Below are 25,789 nucleotides of genomic sequence, written 5' to 3'. Positions count from 1 at the left end.
GGTTTACAAAATTAACTGATATGTTCCTGAAGATGTTAATATTTTATTTGAAGTTCTAGTCAAGTATTTAAACTAAGATATTAACATTTAATTCCAAATATAAGTAGTAGAGCAATCAATTTCCTTTCTGAAATGAAAAAAAGATGAATAACATATCTATATTTGGGATCTTAAACTTGCATATTAAGATCTATTGGGAGATGTCAGTTTTATCTGAAAGCTTCCACACAAATTGTGAGCACCAATGCCCTTCTCAACCACTATTAGTGACATCATCCTCACTGTCCTGTCTTGTCATTATTGGAGAGTGCAGTGTAAGCCATCCCTTTGTGATGTTAAGCCTTTAAAGAAACGAAAAGGAACTTCTCCTCATAATGTATGGAGCCCTGATTTAGGTAATTGATAATTTAAATATAATTAATAAATATTTATTCCATAATAATTTCATATATATTTCTCAACTTCTTTTCATTGGGGTGGGGGTAATACTTTGAAAAGGGAGGCATTTTGACTTGCTCCATTTCTTTTTGGCTTTACTTTAGGAAAACCATTTCTACAGGTTATTTGTAAAGTCTAAAAACACAGATAGTATTTTATTGTTTTATAAACTGAAAATGTCTAAGAAGCTTTGCCTATGACTTCAGCCCTTACGGACACATCTGTATATCCTTTGCAAAACTCTGAGGCACTTTCATTAGGTAGAGGGGAAATTACATGGAGGTTACAGAAATTGAGGTTTAAAATCGCTAGGATTTAGCCAATTATATCTGTCTTATTACCTCATTGGGAGGAATAACAAGGGAAAGATGGACAAGTTGAGTAAGGAAAAAGGCTTCCTGTATGAAAGGTACTGCTCTTGACATTGAATAGAAGAGGAATAATAAGAACTTCTATCACTGCTACTAATATGTATGGTGTGCTTACTATGTGCAAGGTACTGTACTAATTTTCATGTATAGCTCATTTAATCCTAACATCAACTTCTGAGAGGTAGTACAATTATTACCCTATTTTGTAGGTAAAAACACTGCTCTGAGGTGCAGAGTCTCACAGATTTGAACAGGGGCAGAGCCCATGTTCTTTGCCACTTTATCATATTGTCTACTTAACTTATTTGAAAATTATATGATTTTAGATTTTTTTTACAGCATAAAAATTTTAAAACTGATTTTAACTCTTTTTCTGGGAACAAATAAGTCAGCTAACCTAAAGTGCTGATTTATCAAAGCAAAAAAATTGCAGATACCTGGACATTGTGACTACTATCTAAAATATGTCAAATCACCTTTCCTTTCCAACTGTTTTATAACCTTATTCCAAATACAAGACAACATTACTCAAAGCAAGTAAGTATGCTGGCATTAAATTTTGAGTCACTAGGGTACTATTTGGTAAATGACTTCAAGATGTTAGTTTTTATAAGTAGTCCTAAATGATACTCACACTACAGCTTATGTACCAGAAGAGTTTAGCTCTCAAAGAAGAAATTTCTAAGTACAGTCTAAAAATATCCTATAGGGCAATTAATTAATAAGCACAGGAATTATTTACACTTAGAAGAACAGCACAAACTGAGATCAGAGGAAGGAGAAAGAAATGCATAAGCCATTATGATTGCCTGTAAAGAAATGTTATCAGTAATGGTTATTTAATAAACAAAATGAACCACTGAAGAAAGTCTTTTTAAAAGGTAGAAGTATATGTTAAGCTATCTCTCTGAAATGGGATGGAAAAATTGCTTCTGAACTTATAGAAAGCATGAAACTTTTCCCATTTTTGTATCTTATAATTTCTACCTTGTATCCTATTTTTTCTTTCCTTGGAAACCAGTAGACTACAGTATAAAATCCACTGTACCAATCTGCATCTTGTTTCCTTTAGCTATGAATATCATAAAACTTGGATAAAGATATTTGTGCAGAATATACGTAACACACTGGTAGAATCCCAAAACATGAATAGCAGATCACTGTAAAGTTCTGAAATCAGAAAAGGGTTCATCAATTATGTGCCAATGGAGCAAAGAGTCTGGTGGTACCCTGAACACTCACTTTCTTAGGTTATTCTTAGTTTATGAGGTTTGTTGTGCACTGTTTCTGTGATTTCAAGATTTATGTAAAGTAATAACCATAACATAGTTTATATACTCATCACACTTTCATGTCAAGAATTTTACAATACAGAACTCAGTACTAAATCAATCTTTTTTAAGGATGTCAGAAGACATAACGTACAATAATTTTCCAATTGTCGGATTTTTAAACACTTGAAGAGTCAATTCAATTGTACAATTGGATGGGTATAAATTATTTTAAAATCTAACACCTGTTTGCAAAAAAGTTTCAAATTATATTTTATAAAACAAATATAGCTCTTGATTTTCACTATTTTGTACTGTTTTTAAAAAGTTTCCCAGATTTTTTTTTTTTTAATCTTACTTTGTTACCCAGGCTGGAGTGCAGTGGCCTGATCATGGCTCACTGCAGCCACGACCTCCTGGGCTCAATTAATCTGCCTGCCTCAGCCTCCTGAGTAGCTGGGACAACAGATACACACCATCATGCCTGGCTTTTTTTTTTTTTCTTGTATTTTTTTTTTTTTTTTTTTTTTGTAGAGATGGGGTTTTGCCATGTTGTCCAGGCTGGTCTCAAACTCCTGGGCTCAAGTGATCTGTCTGCCTCAGTCTCTCAAAGTGTTGGGATCACAGGTGTGAGCCACTGCTCCCGCCTCTTTTCTAGATTTATTCAGAAATATAGCTCACACCCACATATTCACTTAATCTTAAAAGCACACAGTAAGTGCTACACCAGTGAAGCAAATGAGTAGTATGGGAGCATTGACTAAGTAGTGAATGACTCAAGAGTTACAGGGTGAAGACTGGAAGGGCTTAGGAGGGTTCTGAGGGTGACAGCATGTGAGTCAGAGTATGGGAGAAGAAAAGTGGCAAGAGAATTGGGCAATTATCATAAAAGGTTTTTGATATATGACCTTTATAATGTATATAAAGGGCTAATACATTCAGAAGTTAAAGCCAGCATTTTAACTATAGCAGCCTTTACAGTGAATACAAATTATAACCATAACAGGTGTCTGTTAACCATAACACCCATTCAATTATCAAAATACACTACCCAAAATAAGGCTCTTAAGACAATCTGAGTGTATCTAAAATATTTATTATCAGGGCTTATCAAAAATGTAGGCAAAGTGCAAGTTACTATGAATCCTAAATGGAGTCAATAAAAATACAGATAAAATAATAAATTAACAACTTTATGGAGGCAAAAAGTTATATAGGGTTATAGTTGCTATTGGAAAAATGAAAACATCTAACATTTACAGAAATATATTAAAAATATATAATATGTAAGTAATATATATTTTTACTTTATTATATATAAATAGATATATAAAATACATTAAAAAGATACATTAAAATATATGATTTGTATTTTCAAGAAACCCCATTCTTATCTCAAAATTTAATTAGTAATTTATACTCATGCTGAATAATAGAAACAAATTTTAAATTTTCTGTTAAAAAGTACAATCACTAAAAATGAAAATACACCTGTGATTCAAATATTGAGGAACAGATTCCCAGATAGCAAAGTATAATATAGAGCAGATAACAGATTTATTCTAAAGGAAGCAGCTCTATTGCTGGTCTTTTTATCTACATAATAGCCCTGGGGCTCTCAATCATATTCACTGCTTCCCCTGATGACTCCCAAGTCTATTTTCAGCCCAGACCTCTTTGCTGACACAGATGCTTATATCCAAGTGTCTACTAAATATACTAGATGTTCCAAAAGCATCTCAAATCAAACACAGCCAAACAATAAACTCCTATCTCTTATTACCTCCAGCCCCAAAGAAAACCTGCACCTCATCCTATTATATTTCTGTGAATGATATATTACTATTCTCCCAGTTGCCCAAGGCAGAAACTTAGGATTTTAACTCCTGCTTCTTGCTCTTCACATCATCCACTCAGTCACCAAGTCCTGCAGATTCTACTTTTTTTTTTTTTTTTTTTTGAGATGGAGTCTCGCTCTGTCGCCCAGGCTGGAGTGCAGTGGCACAATCTTGGCTCACTGCAACCCCGCCTCCTGGACTCAAGCGATTCTTCTGCCTCAGCCTCCTGAGTAGCTAGGAGTACAGGCGCATGCCACCATGCCCAGCTAATTTTTGTATTTTTAGCAGAGACAGGGTTTCACCATATTGGCCAGGCTGGTCTCGAACTCCTGACCTTGTGATCCACCCGCCTCAGCCTCCCAAAGTGCTGGGATTACAGCCATGAGCCACCACGCCAGGCCGAGATTCTACTTTCTAATTATTTCTTAAACGTATTCCTTATGCTCTCTCTGCTGTCACAGAATCAAGTCTTAATTACTGCTTCCCAGATTACTGCAACTGTCTCGTAACTGTCCTCCACTGTTGTCGGTGTAGTCTGTATAGTGTCAGTATGATGACATAACTTCCCAACTAAAAACTGGTCTATGGCTCCCAGCATTTCTCAAGGAAAAAAATCCAGACTCATTATTACAGCCTTGGTATTTGGTAAGCAGAGCAGTCAATCTGGCTTTTGCCCAGCAGTCCATAGTTTTTTTTAAACCACATCATGGGTGCTAGGGGCAGAAAACAAAGCTCTTAAGAGATCATGCTTGAGAATCTGGGATTCTCTCAATGGCTACTCCTCAACTAGATGACTTGCAAGGAAACTTCCCCATCCTGAACCCTGGCACTGAGTTGAAGGAGACTGCCGGCCTTCTAATACCAACTCTAACAAACTCAAAAAGGAGACAGTGGGGAAATCTAAACATTAGATATTTATTATTAAAGAACTGTTATTAATTAATTATTATTTTTTTGAGACGGAATTTCGCTCTGTCACCAGGCTGGAGTGCAGTGGCGTTAACTCAGCTCATTGAGACCTCCCACCTCCTGGGTTCGATTCCCCTGCCTCAGCCTCCCGAGTAGCTGGGACTACAAGTGCGCACCACCACTCCTGGCTAATTTTTTTTTTGTATTTTAGTAGAGACGAGGTTTCACCATGTTGGCCAGGATGGTCTTGATCTCCTGACCTGGTGATCCGCCCACCTTGGCCTCCCAAAGTGCTGGGATTACTGGTGTGGGCCACCACACCCAGCCTGTTATTAATTTTTAAGGCATAATAGTATTGTTGTGGTTTTAAAAGTCTATCTTTTAGATATATGCTCAAATATTTATGGATAAAATTATATGGTGTCTGGGGTTTGCATCAAAACAACCTAGGAGAGTGAGTGGGCATATAGGTGAAATAACACTGGCTCTGAGCTGATCATTGCTACAACCTAGGTGATAGGAACATGTGGGCTTATTATACTATATTTTTGTAAATGCTAAGGTTTTCAAAATTTAAAAGTTCAAAAAATGAAACCACACATAAAAATAAAACAAATTTACTGTTTCAGCTGAGAGATAGAGATGGAAAGAACACAGCTCTCACCATTACAAGAAGAAAAAAGCTGAACGATCTGCACATTAATGATTTTTCTTGAACTAATGAGAGAACTGAGGTCACAGAGCAAACAACTAACCTGAAATATGGAGAGAGATAAGTATCCCAGCACTTGCTTACTTGGGAAAGATGCTATGGAATGCCACATAAATTGATAAGATTATGTTATAAATATTTGTTAATTTCCTAAAGACTGAGTGTGGACTAGTGATGTGCTCAGGTCTGTACTGGACCTGAGGACTTGGGGAGTTTGTACCTCTTGCAGGCTTTTCCTCCAGGAAACCTACTCGAAGCTTATAGGGAAGAGTAGAGAGAATCCCTTTCCCACCTTCTCTTGGTGTGGCTTGGGGAGAGAAACAGCAGTCACTGTGGAAAATCTTCCCAGACTTATTTTTCCATTGTCTTTTAAGGAACAAAAACCTTAATCTGCAGGGGAAAATATCCCTTCACTTTTGCCACATAACAGAATCACAGAAGTGACATCCTATCATCTTTGCCATATTCTACTGGGTAGAAGCAAGTTACAGGTCCTACCTGCACTGAAGAGGAGGGGATTGCTTAAGGGTGTGGGTCACTGTGGGGGTGTTGTCTTCAAATTTTGTCTACCACATTGAGACAAATAGAAGGTATGAAATAAGAAGCCAGAAATAAAAACATATTAAATGCCCCATTAAAAAGACAATGATTATCACAGCACTTTGGGAGGCCAAGGTGGGCAGATCACGAGGTCAGGAGATCGAGACCATCCTGGCTAACATGGTGGAACCCCGTCTCTACTAAAAATACAAAAAATTAGCCAGGTGTGGTGGCGGGTGCCTGTAGTCCCAGCTACTCGGAGGCTGAGGCAGGAGAATGGCGTGAACCCGGGAGGCAGAGCTTGCAGTGAGCCAAGATAGCGCCACTGCAGTCTGGCCTGGGTAAAAAAGCGAGACTCTGTCTCAAAAAAAAAAAAAGACAATGATTATCAGATTGAATAATCTGACCCACCAAATACTAACCTAAAACATTGAGATTGGCAAGTGACATTAAAAAAAAAAAAAAGAAAACATTAAGATCAAAAAATGGAAAATGATATAACAAGTAAATACTAGTGAAAATAAAGCTAATTTAATTATATCACTATCAGAAAATATTAATAGAAAAAGCATTAAGGTAAAGAAATTCAAAGCACAGTGATAACAGGTTCAGTTCACCAAGAAACTACCTCCTTCAGGATTTTCTAAATCTGTATTCTGTATCTCTAATATCTCTAATGTAATAACATGCATTCAAAATATGTAAATCAAAAATTAATAGTACCACAAGGAGAAATAGCTAAATATGTAAGTATGTGGAAGATTTCTCTCAATAACTGATAGATTAACCAGACAAAAATAATCAATATGATATAAAAGATTTGAACATCTGGAAAATACAAAGTTTAATGAATATACCATATATCAAATACTACATGCAAAAACTATAGAATATATTTTATTTTCAAACATATAATGACGGGACATTTTTAAAAAATTGTCCACCTACTGGGACATAAAACAAGTGCTCAATAAATTTCAAGAAATGGATATAATATAGATGTTTCCTAATCACAATACAATTAGGCTAGAAATCTGTAACAAACAGATACTAAGGAAAAAGCAGATACAGAGATTAAGAAACAGTTCTAAATGATTTCTGGGTTAAATAAAAAAATCATAATGAAAACTGTAGGCCGGGCATGGTGGCTCACGCCTGTAATCCCAGCACTTTGGGAGGCTGAGGCAAGCAGATCACTTGAGGTCAGGAGTTAGAGACCAACCTGGCCAACATGGTGAAACTAGACTCTACTAAAAATACAAAAATTAGCTGGGCATGGTGGCAGGCACCTGTAGTCCCAGCTACTTGGGATGCTGAGGCACGAGAATTGCTTCAACCCAGGAGGCGGAGGTTGCAGTGAGCCGAGATCACACTACAGCATGCCAGCCTGGGCAACAGAGCAAGACATTATCTCAAAAAACAAAACAAAAACAAACAAACAAACAAAAAGAAAATTGTAAAATACTTCGAATTGAAACATAATAAAAATACCACCTATCAAAACTTGTGGGATGCAGCTAAAGCTGTACTTGGTGGAAAATTTATAGCATTAAAAATGCTTACACTAGCAAAGAAGTAAGGCAGAGAATTAATAAATTAAATAAAATTAGAGATAGTACAGCAAAATAAACCCAGAGAAAGTCAAAGAGGGAAATAAAGAAAAACACAGATATTAACAAAACAGAAAACAAAATACAATAGAGAAGACTAACACAATAAAAAGTGTGTCCTTTAAAAAAACTGACTCAATCTCTGATGAGAATGATGAAGAAGAATGAAGGCACAAATAAACTACCTTAGGAATAACAAGGGGAAATAATACATATTCAGAAGAGATTAAGAGAATAGTATGAACAATTCTCTGCCAAAAATTTACATAAAATGAACAACTTCCTACATAAATCTAACATTGAAATCATTCTATAATGACTTAAAAAATTGAATCAGTAGTCAAAATCTTCTCATAAAAAATACTTTAGGCCTAGACAATTTTAATGTTGAGTTCCACCAAATTTAAGGAACAAATAAACCAAATGTACACAAGCTAGAGTACAGAAAGAAGAAATAGTGCCCAGTTTATTTTATGAGGATAGCATAACCAGACACAAGGAGTACAAAAAAAGAAAATGACAGGCCAGTATCAATAATGGACAGATGCCAAAATTCTAAACAAATATTAGTAAGTAAATCTAGCAATGAATAAAAAACGTAATGTACCATGACTAAGTTCTGTTTACAACAGGAATGCAAAGTTGGTTTAACATTAAAGTCAACTGTTTGTAATTCATTACATTAACAGATTAAAAGAGGCTCAGCATAGTGGCTCATGCTTGTAATCCTAGCACTTTTTGGGGGGCCGAGGTGGGCAGATCACTTGAGGTCAGGAGTTTGAGACCAACCTGGCCAACATGGCGAGACCCCATCTCTACTGAAAATACAAAAATTAGCTGGAGTCGTGGTGGGTGCCTGTGATCCTAGCTACTGGGGAGGCTGAGGGAGGAGAATTGTTTCAACCCAGGAAGTGGAGGTTGTAGTGAGCCAAGATCATGCCACTGCACTCCAGCCTGGGCAACAGAGTGAGACTATATATAAAAAAAAAAACCCCACAGATTAAAAGAGAAAAATTATATCATAATATCATCATTCCAAGGGATGCAAAAAAGCATTTCATAAAATTAATATCCATTCAGGAGAAAGGGAAAAAAAAACTTCACAAACTAGGAATAGAACTTATTTAACCAGATGTTCGAAGGTATCACAAAAAACCTATAACTGGGGTCTGCAAACTATAACCTTCAGGCCAAATCTGACTCAATGTCTTCAGTTAATAAAGTTTCAGCAGAACACGGCTATACCCATTTATTTATGTACTGTCTATGTCCGCCTTCCAATGGCAGAGTAGTTGTGACAGAGGCCTGAACAGCCTTTTAAAATATTAACTATCTGGATCTTTACAGGAAAAATTTGCTGACCCTAAACTATAGTAAACAAAGTCAGATTGTACCACTAAAGAAGTACCTTAGAAACATTTGCTTTTAAAAAATAAAAATACTATCTTACCTTTTGTAAGGTATTAAAAAGTGACTTGGAATTATTTTTATAATTGGCTCGCATTGCAGTTTTAGTTAATTTGAACTCTTTTTCACATCGTGCTAATTCCTTTTTGAGTTTCTCTCTTCGTTGTTGGTCTGCATCTAAAAGGGAAAACAAATCTTTCAAAATATGGAACAAAATAGAAAATTGGTTTTTTGGTCTTGTTAGAGTAATAAATGGAACATTTTTCTTGTTAAAATGTTATGATATGTAAATAAAAATCCATTTATTTTCCTATATAAAGAGTTACTAACACATTTTAAAAATTATTTATTTCACATGTGCCTCTAGATATTAACTAACACATTTAATTTATAGAAATTCTAAATGGATTAACTATTTAAATAATACAAACAATATAGTGAGATTTGTGTAGTTACCAAAAAAAAAAGAAAAAGAATGCCAACAAGATATGACAAACTGGCCAAGCCTAGGGGCATAAGAAAGCAATTCTTAGCAGTTATTCACAGAGATATGAAGGTTACAAATGCTTAACCATGTTATTTATGACTATGTAATCACCAAATACTAAGCTTCACAAACAAAGAAGAAATAAAGTCTTTCCTGACAAGCAAACGCTAAAGGAATTTGTTATATCTAGACCTAGTGTGTTAGGCTGTTCTTGCATTGCTATTAGAAATACCCAAGACTGGGTAATTTATAAGGAAAGAAGTTTAATTGGCTCATGATTCTGCAGGCTGTACAGGAAGCACAATGCCAGCATCTGCTTCAGGGGAGACCACAGGAAGCTTTTGCTCGTGGTGGAAGGCGAAGAGGGAATGTGCATTTCATATGGCAAGAATGAGAGGGGAAGGCTGTGGGGGCATACACTTTTAAACAACCAGATCTTGCAAGAACCCACTCACTATCACAAGGACAGCATCAAGGGGGTGGCGCTAAGCCATTCATGAGAAATTCACAGACATGATCCAATCACTCCCATCAGGCGCCAACTCCAACACTAGGGGTTACATTTCAATGTGACATTTGGGTGGGGACAAATACCCAAACTACATCACCTAGCCTATAAGAAATGCTCAAGGAAGTTCTAAACATGCACACATAAGAATGATACTCACTACCATAAAAGAACACATAAATACAGAGGTTCACAGATCCTATAAAGCAAATACGCAATCAAGACTACAAAGCAAGCAGCAAACACTACCATGACAGGATCAAACCTCACATATCAATATTAACCTTGTATGTAAGTGGTCTAAATGTACCCAGTTAAAAGGCACAGAGTGGCAAGAACCACTTTTTTATTTTTTTATTTAAAAAATAAAATAATATTTTATTTAAAAAAAAAAAAAAAACAAGACCCAACCTTCTACTATCTTCAAGAGGCCCATCACACATGTAATGACACCTATAGGCCTGAAGTAAAGTGATGAAGAAAGACCTATCATGCAAACAGTAAATAGAAGAGCAGGGGTTGCTATTCTTGTATCAGATAAAACAGACTTTAAACCAACAGCAATAAGGACAAAGATGGGCATTACATAATGACGAAGGATTCAATTCCACAAGACTTACCTATCCTAGGTATATTTGCACCCAACACTGGAGCACCCAGATTCATACAACAAGTACTTCTAGACCTATGAAAAGATTTAGACAGCCACACATTAATAATGGGGGACTTCAACATCCCACTGGCAGTGTTAGATAGACCCTCAAAGCAGAAAACTAACAAAGAAATTCTGGATTTAAATTTGACACCTGACCAACTGGACCTAATAGACATCTACAGAAGAATACTCCACCCAACAACCACAGAATAAACATTCTTCTCATCTGCATGTGGAACATACTCTAAGATCAACCACATGCTCGAAGACAAAGCAAGTTTCAATAAATGTAAAAAAATTGAAACCATGCCAAACATATTTTTGGACCACAGTGGAAAAAAAGGTAGAAATCAATACCAAGAGTACTCCTCAAAACCACATAATTTTACATGGAAATTAAACCAACTTGCTCCTGAATGACTTTTGGGTAAACAACAGAAGGTGAAATTAAAAAAAAAAACTCTTTGAAATAAATAAAAACAGAAACACAACATACCAAAATTTCTGGGATGCAGCAAAAGCAGTGTTAAGAGGCAAGTTTACGGTGCTAAATACCTACATCAAGAAGACAGAAAGATCTCAAATTAACAATCTAACATTGCAACTAGAGGAAGTAGAATAACAAGAACTAATCCCAAAGCTAGTAGTAGAAAATAATTATCTAAAAGCAGAAATAATTGAAATTGAGATTCCAAAATCCATATAAATGTTCAATGAAACAAAAAGTTGGTTTTTGAAAGGATAAACAGATCAACAGACTGTTAGCAAGATTAACAAAGATAAAAGAGAAGATCCAAATAAGTACAACCAGATATGACAAAGGCAACATTACAACAGACCCCACAGAAATAGAAAAGATCCTTAGAGACTATTAAGAAGACTTCTATGCATAGAAACTAGGAAATCTAGAGGAAATAGATAAATTTCTGGAAACATACAATTTCCCAATATTGAATTCAGAAGAAATTGAAACCCTGAAGAGAAATACTGAGTTCCAAAATTGAACCAGTAATAAAAAAAACCTACCAACCATAAAAAGCCCTGGACCAGAGAGATTCACAGCCAAATTCTACCAGACATACCAATAGTTGGTATTAATCCTACTGAAACTATTCCAAAAACTTGAGGAAGGACTCTTCCCTAACTCATTCTATGAAACCCAATCTATGAAACCAGCATAATTCTAACACCAAAATCTGGTAAAGACACACCAAAAACGAAAGCTATAGGCCAATATCCCTGATTAACATAGACACAAAAATGCTCAACAAATAGTAGCAAACTGAATCCAACAGCACATCAAAAAGTTAATAAACCACAGTCAAGTAGGCTTCATTCCTGGAATGAAAGGCTGGTTCAACATATGCAAATCAATAATGCGATTCACCATATAAACAGAATTAAAAACAAAAACCTTATGATCATCTCAACAGATGTAGCAAAAACCTTCAATAAAATCTAGCAATCCTTCATGATTAAAAAAAAAACCCTCAACAAATTAGGCATCAAAAGAACATACCTCAAAATAATAAGAGCCATCTATGACAAGCCCACAGCCAACATCATACTGAATGAGCAAAAGCTGGAAGCATTCCTCTTTTGAACTGGAACAGCATAAGGATGCCCACTATCACCACTCTTATTCAACATACTACTGGAGTCCTAGCCAGAGTAATTAGGCAAGAGAAAGAAATAAAACACATCCAAATTGGAAAAGTAGTAGTCAAATTATCTCTTTCCTGATGATATGATTCTATAATTAGAAAACCCTAAAGATGCTGCCAAAAGGCTTCTTGAACATAAACGATTCCAGTAAAGTTTTAGGATACAAAATCAATGTGCAAAAATCAGTAGCATTTCTATACACCAATGATATTCAAGCTGAGAGCCAAATCAAGAACACAATCTCATTTACAATAGTTACACACACACAAAATAAAATACCTAGGAAAATATCTAAGGAGGTGAAGGATATCTAAAAGAATTACAAAATACTGCTGAAAGAAATCAGAGCTGACACACACAAACGGAAAAACATTCCATGTTCGTGGATTGGAAGAGTCAATATCATTAAAATGTCCATACTGCCCAAAGCAATCTAGAGATTCAGCACTATTCCTATCAAACTACTCACATCATTTTTCACAGAAATTGAAAATACTATTCTAAAATTTATATGGAACCAAAAAAGAGCAGTCCTAAGCAAAAAGAACAAAACTGGAGGCATCACATTACCCGACTTCAAACTACACTACAAGGCTACAAGATGGATTAAAGATTTAAATGTAAGACCTAAAACTATAAAAATTCTATAAGAAAACCTAGGATATACTCTGCTGGACATTGGCCTTGGCAAAGAATTTGTGACCAAGTCCTCAAAAGCAATTGCAACAAAAACAAAAATTGACAAGTGAGACCTAATTAAATTAAAAAGCTTGTGCAATGCAAAAGAAACTATCAACAGAGTAAACAGACAACCAACAGAATGGGAGAATATATTTGTAAACTATGCATCTGACAAAAAACTAATATCAAGAATTGTGATGGCTAATACTGAATGTCAACTTGATTGGATTGAAGGATGCAAAGTATTGGTACTGGGTATATCTGTGAGGGTGCTGACAAAGGAGATTAACATTTGAGTCAGTGGGTTGGGGAAGGTAGACCCACCCTTAATCTGGGTGGGCACCATCTAATCAGCTGCGAGCGAACATAAAGCAGGCAGAAAAACGTGAAGGGTTGAGGCTGGCCTACTCTCACAGCCAACATCTTCCTCCTGTGCTGGATGCTTCCTGCCCTCAAACATCGGACTCCAAATTCTTCAGTTTTGGAACTCAGACTGGCTCTCCTTGCTCCTCAGCCTGCAGACAGCCTATTGTGGGACCTTGTGATCATGTGAGTTAATACTTAATAAACTCCCCTTTATATATATATTCCATTAGTTCTGTCCCTCTAGAGAACCCTAATACAAGAATCTATGAGGAACTTAAAAAAAAAAAGCAAGAAGAAAAACAAATAACCCCATTAAAAAGTGAGAAAAGGACATAGACACTTATCAAAAGAAGACATACAAGCAGCCAACAAATAAAAAAGTACTCAACATCACTAATCATCAGAGAAATGCAAATAAAATCACAATGAGATACTATTTCATACCAGCCAGAATGGCTATTACTAAGAAGTCAAAAAATAGTAGATGTTGGCAAGGTTGCGGGGAAAAAGGAATTACACACTGTTCTTGGGAATGTGAGTTCAGCCACTGAGGAAAGCTGAAGACTGAGCCACTGAGGAAAGTTTGAAGACTTCTCAAATAACTAAAAATAGACAGACCTACCATTCAACCCAGGAATCCCATTACTATGTATAATCCCCCCCAAAAAAATCATTCCACCAAAAAGACACATGCCCTCATATCCACCACAGCACGATCCACAATAGCAAAGATATGGAATCAACCTGGGTGTCCATTAATGGTGAATTGGATAAAGAAAATGTGGTACATATACAGGATGAAATACTGTATATGTGCAGCCCACGGAGGGCGAGCTGAAGCAGGGTGTGGTGTTGCCTCACCCAGGAAGCGCAAGGGGTAGGGGAACTCCTTCCCCTAGCCAAGGGAAGCCATGAGGGACTATCCTGTGAGGAACGGTGCACTCTGGCCCAGATACTATGCTTTACCCATGGTCTTTGCAACCCACGGACCAGGAGATTCCCTCAGGTGCCTACACCACCAAGGCCCTGGGTTTCAAGCACAAAACTGGGTGGCTGTTTGGGCAGACACTGAGCTAGCTATAGGAGTTTTTTTCCATACCCCAGTGGCGACTGGAATGCCAGTGAGGCAGAACCATTCACTCCCCTGGAAAGGGGGCTGAAGCCAGGGAGGCGAATGGTCTCTAGCTCAGCAGATCCCACCCCACAGAACCCAGCTAGCTAAGATCCACTGGCGTGAAATTCTCCCTGCCAGCACAGCAGTCTGAAGTTGACCTGGGACTCTAGAGCTTGGTGGGGGGAGGGGCATCCACCATTATTGAGGCTTGAGTAGGTGGTTTTTCCCTCACAGTGTAAACAAAGCCGCCGGGAAGTTCAGACTGGGCGGAGCCCACCACAGCTCCACAAGGCCACTGTAGCCAGACTGCCTCTCTAGATTCCTCCTCTCTGGGCAGGGCATCTCTGAAAGAAAGGCAGCAGCCTCCCTCAGGGGCTTATAGATAAAACTCCTGTCTCCCTGGGACAGAGCACCTGGGAGAAGAGGTGGCTGTGGGCACAGCTTCAGCAGACTTAAATGTTCCTGCCTGCCAGCTCTGAAGAGAGCAGCGGATCTCCCAGCCAGTGCTTGAGCTCTGCTAAGGGACAGACTGCCTCCTCAGGTGGGTCCCTGACCCCCATGCCTCCCAGCAGGGGTTGACAGACACCTCATACAGGAGAGCTCCAGCTGGCATATGGTGGGTGCCCCTCTGGGACGAAGCTTCCTGAAGGAAAAACAGGCAGCAATCTTTGCTGTTCTGCAGCCTCCGCTGGTGATACCTAGGCAAACAGGGTCTGGAGTGGACCTCCAGCAAACTACGGCAGACCTGCAGCAGAGAAGCCTGACTGTTAGAAGGAAAACTAACAAACAGAAAGGAATAGCATCAACATCAACAAAAAGGACATCCACACAGAGACCCCATCCAAAGATCACCAACAGCAAAGACCAAAAGTAGATAAATCCACGAAGATGAGGAAAAAACAGTGCAAAAAGGTTGAAAATTCCAAAAACCAGAACGCCTCTTCTCCTCCAAAGGATCACAACTCCTCGCCAGCAAGGGAACAAAAAACGCAGGGGTTGCAATCCTAGTCTCTGAAAAAAACAGACTTTAAACCAACAAAGATTTTAAAAAAAGACAAAGAAGGGCATTACATAATGGTAAAGGGATTAATGCAACAAGAAGAGCTAACTATCCTAAATACATATGCACCCAATACAGGAGCACCCAGGTTCATAAACCAAGTTCTTGAGACTTACAAAGAGACTTAGACTGCCACACAATAATAGTGGGAGACTTTATCACCCCACTGTCAATATTAAAGAGATCAACAAGACAGAAAATTAACAAGGATATTCAGGACTTGAACTCAGCTCTGGACCAAGCAGACCTACTAGACATCTACAGAACTCTCCATCCCAAATCAACAGAATATACATTCTTCTCAGCAGCATATCACATTTATTCCAAAATTGACCACATAATTGGAAGTAAAACACTCCTCAGCAATTGCAAAAGAACGGAAATCATAACAAACAGTCTCTCAGACCACAGTGCAATCAAATTAGAACTCAGGATTAAGAAACTCACTCAAAGCCACACAACTACATGGAAACTGAACAACCTGCTCCTGAATAACTACTGGGTAAATAACAAAATTAAGGTAGAAATAAATAAGTTCTTTGAAACCAATGAGAACAAAGACACAATGTACCAGAATCTCTGGGACACAGCTAAAGCAGTGTTTAGAGGGATATTTACAGCACTAAATGCCCACAGGAGAAAGTGGGAAAGATCTAAAATCGACACCCTAACATCACAATTTAAAGAACTAGAGGAGCGAGAGCAAACTAACTCAAAAGCTAGCAGAAGACAAGAAATAACTAAGATCAGAGCAGAAATGAAGGAGATACAGATGTGAAAAACCCTTCAAAAAATCAATAAATCCAGGAGCTGTTTTTTTTGAAAAGATGAACAAAATAGATAGACCACTAGCCAGACTAATAAAGAAGAAAATAGAGAATCAAAAAGGCACAATAAAAAACGACAAAGGGGATATCACCACTGATCCCACAGAAATACAAACTACCACCAGAGAATACTATAAACACCTCTATGCAAATAAATTAGAAAATCTAGAAGAAATGGATAAATTCCTGGACACATACATCCTCCCGAGACTAAACAAGAAGAAGTTGAATCCCTGAGTAGACCCATAACAAGTTCTGAAATTGAGGCAGTAATTAATAGCCTACCAACCCAAAAAAGCCCAAAACCAGATGGATTCACAGTCTAATTCTTCTATAGGTACAAAGAGGAGCTGGTACCATTCCTTTTGAAGCTATTCCAAACAACAGACAAAGAGGGACTCCTCTCTAACTCATTTTGCATCATCCTGATACCAAACCCTGGCAGACACAAGAAAAAAAAATTTCAGGCCAATATTCCTGACTAACATTGATGTGAAAATCCTCAATAAAATACCAGCAAATCGAATCCAGCAGCACATCAAAAAGCTTATCCACCACGATCAAGTTGGCTTCATCCCTGGGATGCAAGGCTGCTTCAACATATGCAATATCAATAAACATAATTCATCACATAAACAGAACCAATGACAAAAACCACAGGATTACCTCAACAGATGCAGAAAAGGCCTTCGACAAAATTCAACAGCGCTTCATGCTAAAAACCCTCAATAAACTAGGTGTTGATAGAATGTATCTCAAAATAATAAGAGCTATTTATGACAAACCCACAGCCAATATCATGCTGAATGGACAAAAGCTGGAAGTATTCCCTGGAAGCATTCCCTTTGAAAACCGGCACAAGACAAGGATGCCCTCTCTCATCAATCCTATTCAACACAGTAACGGAAGTTTAGGCCAGGGCAATCAGGCAAGAGAAAGAAATGCAGGGTATTCACATAGGAAGAGAGGAAGTCAAATTGTCTCTGTTTGCAGATGACATGATTGTATATTCAGAAACCCCCATCATCTCAGCCCAAAATCTCCTTAAGCTGATAAGTAACTTCAGCAAAGTCTCAGGATACAAAATCAATGTGCAAAAAATCACAAGCATTTCTATACACCAACAACAGACAGACAGCCAAATCATGAGTGAACTCCCATTCACAATTGCTACAAAGAGAATAAAATACCTAAGAATAGAACTTACAAGGGATGTGAAGGACCTCTTCAAAGAGAACTACAAACCACTGCTCAAGGAAATAAGAGAGGACACAAACAAATGGAAAACCATTACATGCTCATGGATAGGAAGAATCAATATTGTGAAAATGGCCACACTGTCCAAAGTAATTTATAGATTCAGTGCTATCCCCATCAAACTACCATTGACTTTCTTCACAGAATTAGAAAAAAACTATTTTAAATTTCATATGGAACCAAAAAAAGGGCCCGTATATCCAAGACAATCCTAAGCAAAAAGAACAAAGCTGGAGGCATCACACTACCTGACTTCAAACTATACTGCAAGGCTACAGTAACCAAAACAGCATGATACTGGTACCAAAACACATATATAGACCAATGGAATAGAACAGAGGTCTCAGAAATAACGCCACACATCTACAACCATCTGATCTTTGACAAATCTGAGAAAAATAAGCAATGGGGAAAGGAGTCCCTATTTAACAAACAGTGTTGGGAAAACTGGCTAGCCATATGCAGAAAACTGAAACTGGACCCCTTCCTTATACCTTATACAAAAATTAACTCAAGATGGATTACAGACTTAAATGTAAGACCTAAAACCATAAAAACCCTAGAAGAAAACCTAGGCAATACCATTCAGGACATAGGCATGTGCACAGACTTCATGACTAAAACACCAAAAGCAATGGCAACAAAAGCCAAAATTGACAAATGGGATCTAATTAAACTAAAGAGCTTCTGCACAGCAAAAGAAACCGTCATCAGAGTGGACAAACAACCCACAAAATGGGAGAAAAATTTTGCAATCTATCCATCTGACAAAGGGCTAATATCCAGAATCCATAAGGAACTTAAATTTACAAGAAAAAACCAACCCTATCAAAAAGTGGGCGAAGGATATGAACAGACACTTTTCAAAAGAAGACACTGATGTGGCCAACAAACATGAAAAAAAGCTAATCATCACTGGTCATTAGAGAAATGCAAATCAAAACCACAATGAGATACCATCTCATGCCAGTTAGAATAGCGATCATTAAAAAGTCAGGAAACAACAGATGCTAGACATGATGTGGAGAAATATGAATGCTTTTACACTGTTAGTGGGACTGTAAATTAGTTCAACCATTGTGGAAGACCGTGTGGCAATTCCTCAAGGATCTAGGACCAGAGATACCATTTGACCCAGGAATCCCATTACTGGGTATATACCCAAAGGATTATAACTCATTCTACTATAAAGACACATGCACACATATGTTTATTGCAGCACTGTTCACAATACCAAAGACTTGGAACCAACACAAATGCCCATCAATGGGTATATTTCTTTCTGGATAAAGAAAATATGGCACATATACACCATAGAATACTATGCAGCCACAAAAAAGAATGAGTTCATGTCCTTTGCAGGAACATGGATGAAGCTGGAAACTATCATTCTCAGCAAACTAACACAGGAACAGAAAACCAAACACTGCATGTTCTCACTCATAAGTGGGAGTTGAACAATAAGAACACATGGACACCAGAAGGGGAACATCACACACTGGGGCCTGTTGGGGGACTGGGGAAGGGATAGTATTAGGAGAAATACCTAATGTAGATGACAGGTTGATGGGTGCAGCAAACCACCATGGCACATGTATACCTATGTAACAAACCTGCATGTTCTGCACATGTATCCCAGAACTTAACGTATAATAATAATAATAAAAAAAGAACACCTGGACATTTTTTAGTCAATATTTTTCTTCTCTAAAGAAACTGTATACAAATGCAATTGTGGAAACTAGTTACAAATTGATTAAAGATCATTTTGATTTGTAAATATATTTATTTAATAGAATTTCTTCTTTTCCCAATAACAAAAAATAGAATGCTAAAAAAAAAAAAAAAAGTAGATTAGTGGTTGCCTGAGGCTAGGGGTAGGAATTTGCAGCGTGGCTGCAAATGGGTACAAGGGATCTTCATAAAATGATGAAAATGTTCTAAAATTGGTTTGTGATTGCACAATTCTGTAAATTTAGTAAAAAATCAGTGAATCTTATAGTATGTAAATTATTTTTCAATAAAACTTCTATAAAAATTAAATTATTTAAATAATTCAATAAACTATATTCCAGGTTAGGAACTGATCAAGTCAGTAGTCTGCTATGACAGAAAAGTACAGAGTAGCTTATAAAAACAGAGATGGCTCAAATCCAGAGACTTCTCTTTTTATGTGTCTAGAAAGCCTGTTTCTAAGCCAAATTCATTATAATGAAAAATCATATATAATGAAGAATGATTATTAATTACACTTAACTTGGTGATTATAATATTTGCAATTACTCTAAGCCATCACAATTTGGTTTATATAGCAAAAAGGAAAAATTCCTGCCTTAATTGACTAAAAGCAGAAAATACCGTGGATAAATAAGCACTAGCTAAATCTACATTTTAAAAACAAAAAGTGTAAGCAATTCTTTAAATACCCCCTATATGCTGTCAAATCCCACATTTTTAGCTCTATCCTGAAATTGTCTCTTGAATTCCAGACTTGCACTCCAACTGCCTCCTAAGGGTTGCCAACTGGCTATGTAATAGGCATTTATTTCAAATGTAATGACCAACACTGAACTACTGCTTTGCTTTCTCCTCTCAATCTTTTCCTATGGCATTGCTCACTTCAGTAAATCATAACTCCATCCTTTTGGCTGAGAGGTTCTAAGTCTTGGAAGTCATTTTTGACCCAATCCTCTTTTCTCTCTCACACTACATCTACATCCAACCCATCAGTAAATACTATGGACACACATTTGAAATGTTTCCAGAATCTGATTATTTCAATCTCTCTCCACTGCAACCACTCTGGTCCCAGTCACCATTATTTCTCATCTGGATTATTTACTGTCTTCTAACTAGTCATTCTGCTTCAGACTATTCCCAACTATGAAGCCAAAGGGATGCTTTTAAAAGTAAAAGTAGCCCTGCTACTCCTCTCTTCAAGACCCTCCAATGGCTTGCAATTTCATTCAGAGTGAAGGCCAAAGTCTTTGCAATGGCCACTGCCTTTTATTCTCTGCATCCCTCTGTCCCATCTCAGTGACTTCATCTATTACTCTTCAGTTGGCTTATTCCATACTAGCTACACAGCCCTCCTTGCTGTTTTTTGAAAACACCAATCATGACACCATTTCAAGGCTTTTAAACTTGCTGTTTCCTCTGTCTGGATTGCTTTTTCCCCAGATAGCCACATGCCTCTTCCTTAATTCTTTCAGGTCTCTGCTCAATTGTCACCTTATCAGCAAGGGCTTCTCCTCCAAGGGACTCTCAGTCATTTTTTTTCCATTGCATTTATTACCATATGACATATTCTTTATTTATTTGTATTTGCTTATTGTTTGTCTTCTCCAACTACAATGTAAACTCTACAAAAGCAGGAAATTTGTCCTGTTCACCCCTTTAGTCCCAGCCCTTAGAACAATGTCTAGCACATAGCAGGGGCCCAATAAATATATGCTGAATAAATCAATGAATAAACTCTAGCAAACTAAATTAAATGTTATTTTGTTACTCTAGCAAAATAAATTAAACGACCATTTTAAATTTGTGATTTTGACTTTATTTTTTTTGAGACAGAGTTTCACTCTTGTTGCCCAGGCTGGAGTGCAATGGCATGATCTTGGCTCACTGCAACCTCCCCCTCCCGGGTTCAAGTGATTCTCATGTCTCAGCCTCCCGAGTAGCTGGAACTACAGGTGCATGCCACACCTGGCTAATTTCTGTATTTTTAGTAGAGAAGGGGTTTCATTATGTTGGCCAGGGTGGTCTCGAACTCATGACCTCAAGTGATCCTCCCGTCTTGGCCTCTCAAAGTGCTGGGATTACAGGCGTGAGCCACAACGCCTGACCTAAAATACTTTTAAATACTTAGTAGGGCTACTCTACTACTCTTTTCTATTCATGTTCAGATTATTTCTGGCTATTTTCTCATATATATGTAGGTTAATTTTGGAACATTTTGTCAAGTAGTATATGAACAATACTCATTTTTGGCATCTTAATTGAGCTCACATTGAATTTAGAAATTACTTTAAAAAGTATCAATACTTTAAAGAGTATGTATCAATATATTTGCATTATATAGAGTCTTTCTATCTTATAACAAGATATGCCTTTTCTTTTGGTCCAGTCAATACATTAACCAAATATATCTGGTTAATATATTCTTTCCAGTCATGACCAGATGGCCATTCTATTTAAGTTTATATATATATCAGGTTGCTTAGGTAATAATTTTTTCAGCTTTGTTAAGGTATAGCAGACAAATTGTATATGTTTCAGGCATTTAATTTGATATTCTGATATACATTGTGAATGATCATAATCAAGATAATTAATACATCTATCACCTAACATAGTTGCTACTTTTTCTTTTTTTTTGTGGTGAGAACACAGATGTACTGTCTTAGCAAATTTCAAGTATATTATACAGTACTGTTAACTCTAATTAATGCTGTACATTAGATCTCCAGAACTTACTCAACTTGCATTAACTAAAACTTTGTACTCTTTGACCAATGTCTCCCCATTTCCTCCTTCCTGTAGCCCCTGGCAACTTCCATTCTACTCTCTGCCTCTCTGAGGTTGCCCACTTTAGATTGCACATACACATTTAATAATCCAGACACAGGCAAGTACCACGTGATCTCACTTATATGTGGAAGCTAAAATGAACCTTCAGGTTCATCTGTGTTGTCACAAATGACAGAAATGACAGGATTTCCTTCTTTTTAAAGGCTATGTGGTGTGGGTTTTGCATGTGTCTGTGTATGTTATAAATGTGGTGTGGGTTGTGTGTATGTGTGTGTAGTATTTCCTTATACACATACCACATTTTCTTTATCCATTCATCTGTCAACATTTAGGTTGTTTCTATATCTTGACTATTTGCTATAATGCTGTAACAAACATGGGAGAACAGATATCTCCTTGACATACTGATTTCATTTCCTTTGGATATATATTCAGAAGTGGGATTGCTTAATCGTATGGTAGTTCTATTTTCAATTTCTCAAGGAGCCTCTATATTGATTTGCCTAATGGCTGTACCAACTTACATTCCTAGCAACAGTGCACAAGGGTTCCCTTTCCTCCACATCCTTGCCAACACTTGTTACATGTTGTCTTTTTGATAGCCATTCTCACAGGTGTGAGTGATATCTCATTAAGGTTTTGATTTGCATTTCCCTGATAATTAGTAATGTTAAGCACCTTTTCATACACTTATTGGCCACTTGTATGTCTTCCTTTGAGAATGTCTACTCAGGTCCTTCATGCATTTTTATAGCAAGGTTTTTGTTTTTTTTTTTGTTTTTTTTTTGTTTTGCTATTGAGTTGTACTTATTACTTACACAGTTGGGATATTAACCTCTTATCAGATACATGGTTTGCAAATATTTCCTCCCATTCTGTAAGTTGCCTATGCACTCTGTCGATTGTTTCCTTTGCTGTACAAAAGCTTTTGAGTTTGGTGAATTCCACTTGTCTATTTTTGCTTTTGTTGCCCGGCTTTCAGAGTCATATCCAAAAATATTATTGCCCAGACTAAAGCCAAGAAGCTTTTTTTCTATGTTCTCTTCTAGTAGTTTTATGGATTAGGACCTTATATTTAAGTTTTTAAATCCATTTTGAGCTGATTTCTGTATAAGTTGATTTTTGTCTATGGTTTAAGAGTCCATTTTCATCCTTCTGCATGGGACTATCCAGGTTTCCCAGAGTCATTCATTGATGACACTATCCTTTCCCCATTGTGTGTGTTTGGTACCCTTTTGAAGATAAGTTGACTATAAATACATGGATTTATTTCTGGGTTCTCCATTCTTTTCCATTGGTCTGATATGTGTTTTTATGCCAGTTCCATACTGTTTTGATTATTGTAGCTTTGAAATATATTTTGAAATTTAGAAAGTGTGATTTCTCCAGCCTTGTTTTTCTTGCTCAAGATTGTTTTATTTGTGGTCTTTTGTGGTCCCACATGAATTTTACGATTGTTCTATTTCTGTAAAGAATGTCTTTGGGATTTCTATAGGGATTGCAGTGAATTTATAGACTACTTTGGGTAGTACAAAAATTATAACAATATTAATTATTCCAATTCATAAATATGGATGTCTTCCATTTATCTGTGTCTTCTAAAATTTCCTTTATTGATGTTTTATAGTTTTCAGTGTACAAGTTTTCAACCTTTTTGTTTAAGGTTATTCCTAAGCATTTTATCCTTTCTGTTGCTGTTGCAAATGGCATTGTTTTCTTAATTTCCTTTTCAGACAGTTGTTTGTGTACAGAAATGCCACTGGTTTTTGTACATTAATTTTGTATCCTAAAACTATATTTAATTTATTGCAACAGTTCTTTTTTATCGGGCATTAGGGTATTCTACATATATATCATGTCATCACAAACAGAAGTAACCTTACTTTTTTTTTTTTTTTTTTTTTTTTTTTTTTTGAGACAGGGTCTTTCTCTGCTGCCCAAGCTGGAATTCAGTGGCATGGTCAAAGCCCACTGTGACCTTGAATTCCTGGGCTCAAGTGATCCTACTGCCTCAGCCTCCAATGTAGCTAGGACTACAGGTATGTGTCACCATGCCTGGTTAATTTTTAGTTTTATTTTGTAGAGGCATGGTCTTACTATGTTGCCCAGGCTGGCCACTCCTGGCCTCAAGTGATCTCTCCACCTTGGTCCCCCAAAGTATTGCAATTACAGGAGTGAACCACCACACCCAGCTTTACTGCTTTCTTTCTAATTCGTATGCCTTTTATTTCTTTTTCTTGTCTAATTGCTCTGGCTAGGACTTCCAATACTATGTTAAACAGAAGTGGCAAAAGTGAGGAATCCTTGCCTTATACCAGATCTTAGAGGAAAAGCTTTGTTTTTCTTCATTAAGCATCATGTTACCTGTGAGATTTTCATATATAGCTTTCATGCTGTTGAAGTAAGTTCCTTCTATTCCTATTTTGTTGAGAGAGTTTATCATGAATGGATGCTGAATTTTGTCAAATGGTTTTTCTGCATGTATTGAGATGATTGTGTGGTTTTTAATCTTTCACTATGTTACTGTGGTATATCACATTGGTTGGTTTGCATATGTTGAACCACCTTTGTATCCCAGGGATAAATCTGACTTGGTCATGGTGTTTGATTCTTTTAACATGCAGTTGAATTCAGTTTGCTGGTATTTTACTGAAGATTTCTGCACTTATATTAATCAGATATATTGGCCTGTAGCTTTCTTTTCTTGTGGTGTCTTTGTTTGGTTTTGGCATCAGGGTGGTGCTAGCCTCATAAAATGAGTTTGGAGGTATTCCCACTTCTATTTTTATAAAAGTTTAAGAAGGACTGGTGCTATCCTTTCTTTGAATGTTTGGTAGATTTACCTATGAAGATATCTGGTCCTGGGCTATTCTTTGTTGGGAAGTTTTTTTTAATTTTTAATTTTATTTTTTTGAGATTTTATCCCATTCTGTCACCCAGGCTGGAGTGCAGGGACATGATCTCAGCTCACTGCAACCTCCACCTCCTGGATTCAAGTGATTCTGCTGCCTCAGCCTCCTGAGTAGCTGGGATTACAGGTGTGCAACACCACATCTGGCTAATTTTTTGTACTTTTTAGTAGAGTCGGGGTTTCACCATGTTGGCCAGAGGGTCTTGAACTCCTGACCTCAAGTGATCTGCCTGTCTTGGCCTCCCAAAGTGCTGGGATTACAGGCATGAGCCACCACATCTGGCCTCTGTTGGGAAGTTTTTGATTACTGATTCAATCTCCTTTTTTCTATTAGTCTATTCAGGATATTTCTTCTTGATTCAGTTTTTGAAGGTTGTATGTTTCTAGGGATTTACCGAGGTGGGCTTAGTTTATTCTTCTTTTTCTAGTTCCTTGAGGTATACAGTTGAGTTGTTTGAGATCCCCTCTTTTAATGTAAGTATTCATCACTATAAACCACTCTCTTAGTACTAATTTTGCTGCATTCTGTAAGTTTTGGTATATTGTGGTTTTGTTTTCCTTTGCCTCAAGATATCAAAATTCTGTTTTTATTTCTTCTTTGACTCAATGCTTGTTCAAGAATGTGTTGTTTA

The 25,789-nt window shown here is 37.0% G+C and overlaps 1 protein-coding gene across 10 annotated transcripts in view; it reads right to left on the bottom strand.

The window, feature by feature from the left end:
* Positions 1 to 25,789, bottom strand: part of SPATA7 (spermatogenesis associated 7) — a 53,881-nt gene that overhangs the window by 12,334 nt on the left and 15,758 nt on the right. For all 10 annotated transcript variants that reach the window (XM_054665712.2, XM_063792693.1, XM_054665713.2 and 7 more), the window contains 1 exon segment: positions 9,140 to 9,273. In XM_054665712.2, the coding sequence (XP_054521687.2) occupies positions 9,140 to 9,273 (134 nt within the window).

The sequence above is a fragment of the Pan troglodytes genome, chromosome 15 (genome assembly GCF_028858775.2).
Source record: "Pan troglodytes isolate AG18354 chromosome 15, NHGRI_mPanTro3-v2.0_pri, whole genome shotgun sequence".
NCBI lineage: Eukaryota > Metazoa > Chordata > Mammalia > Primates > Hominidae > Pan > Pan troglodytes.
This window is presented reverse-complemented; position numbering and strand designations above follow the sequence as displayed.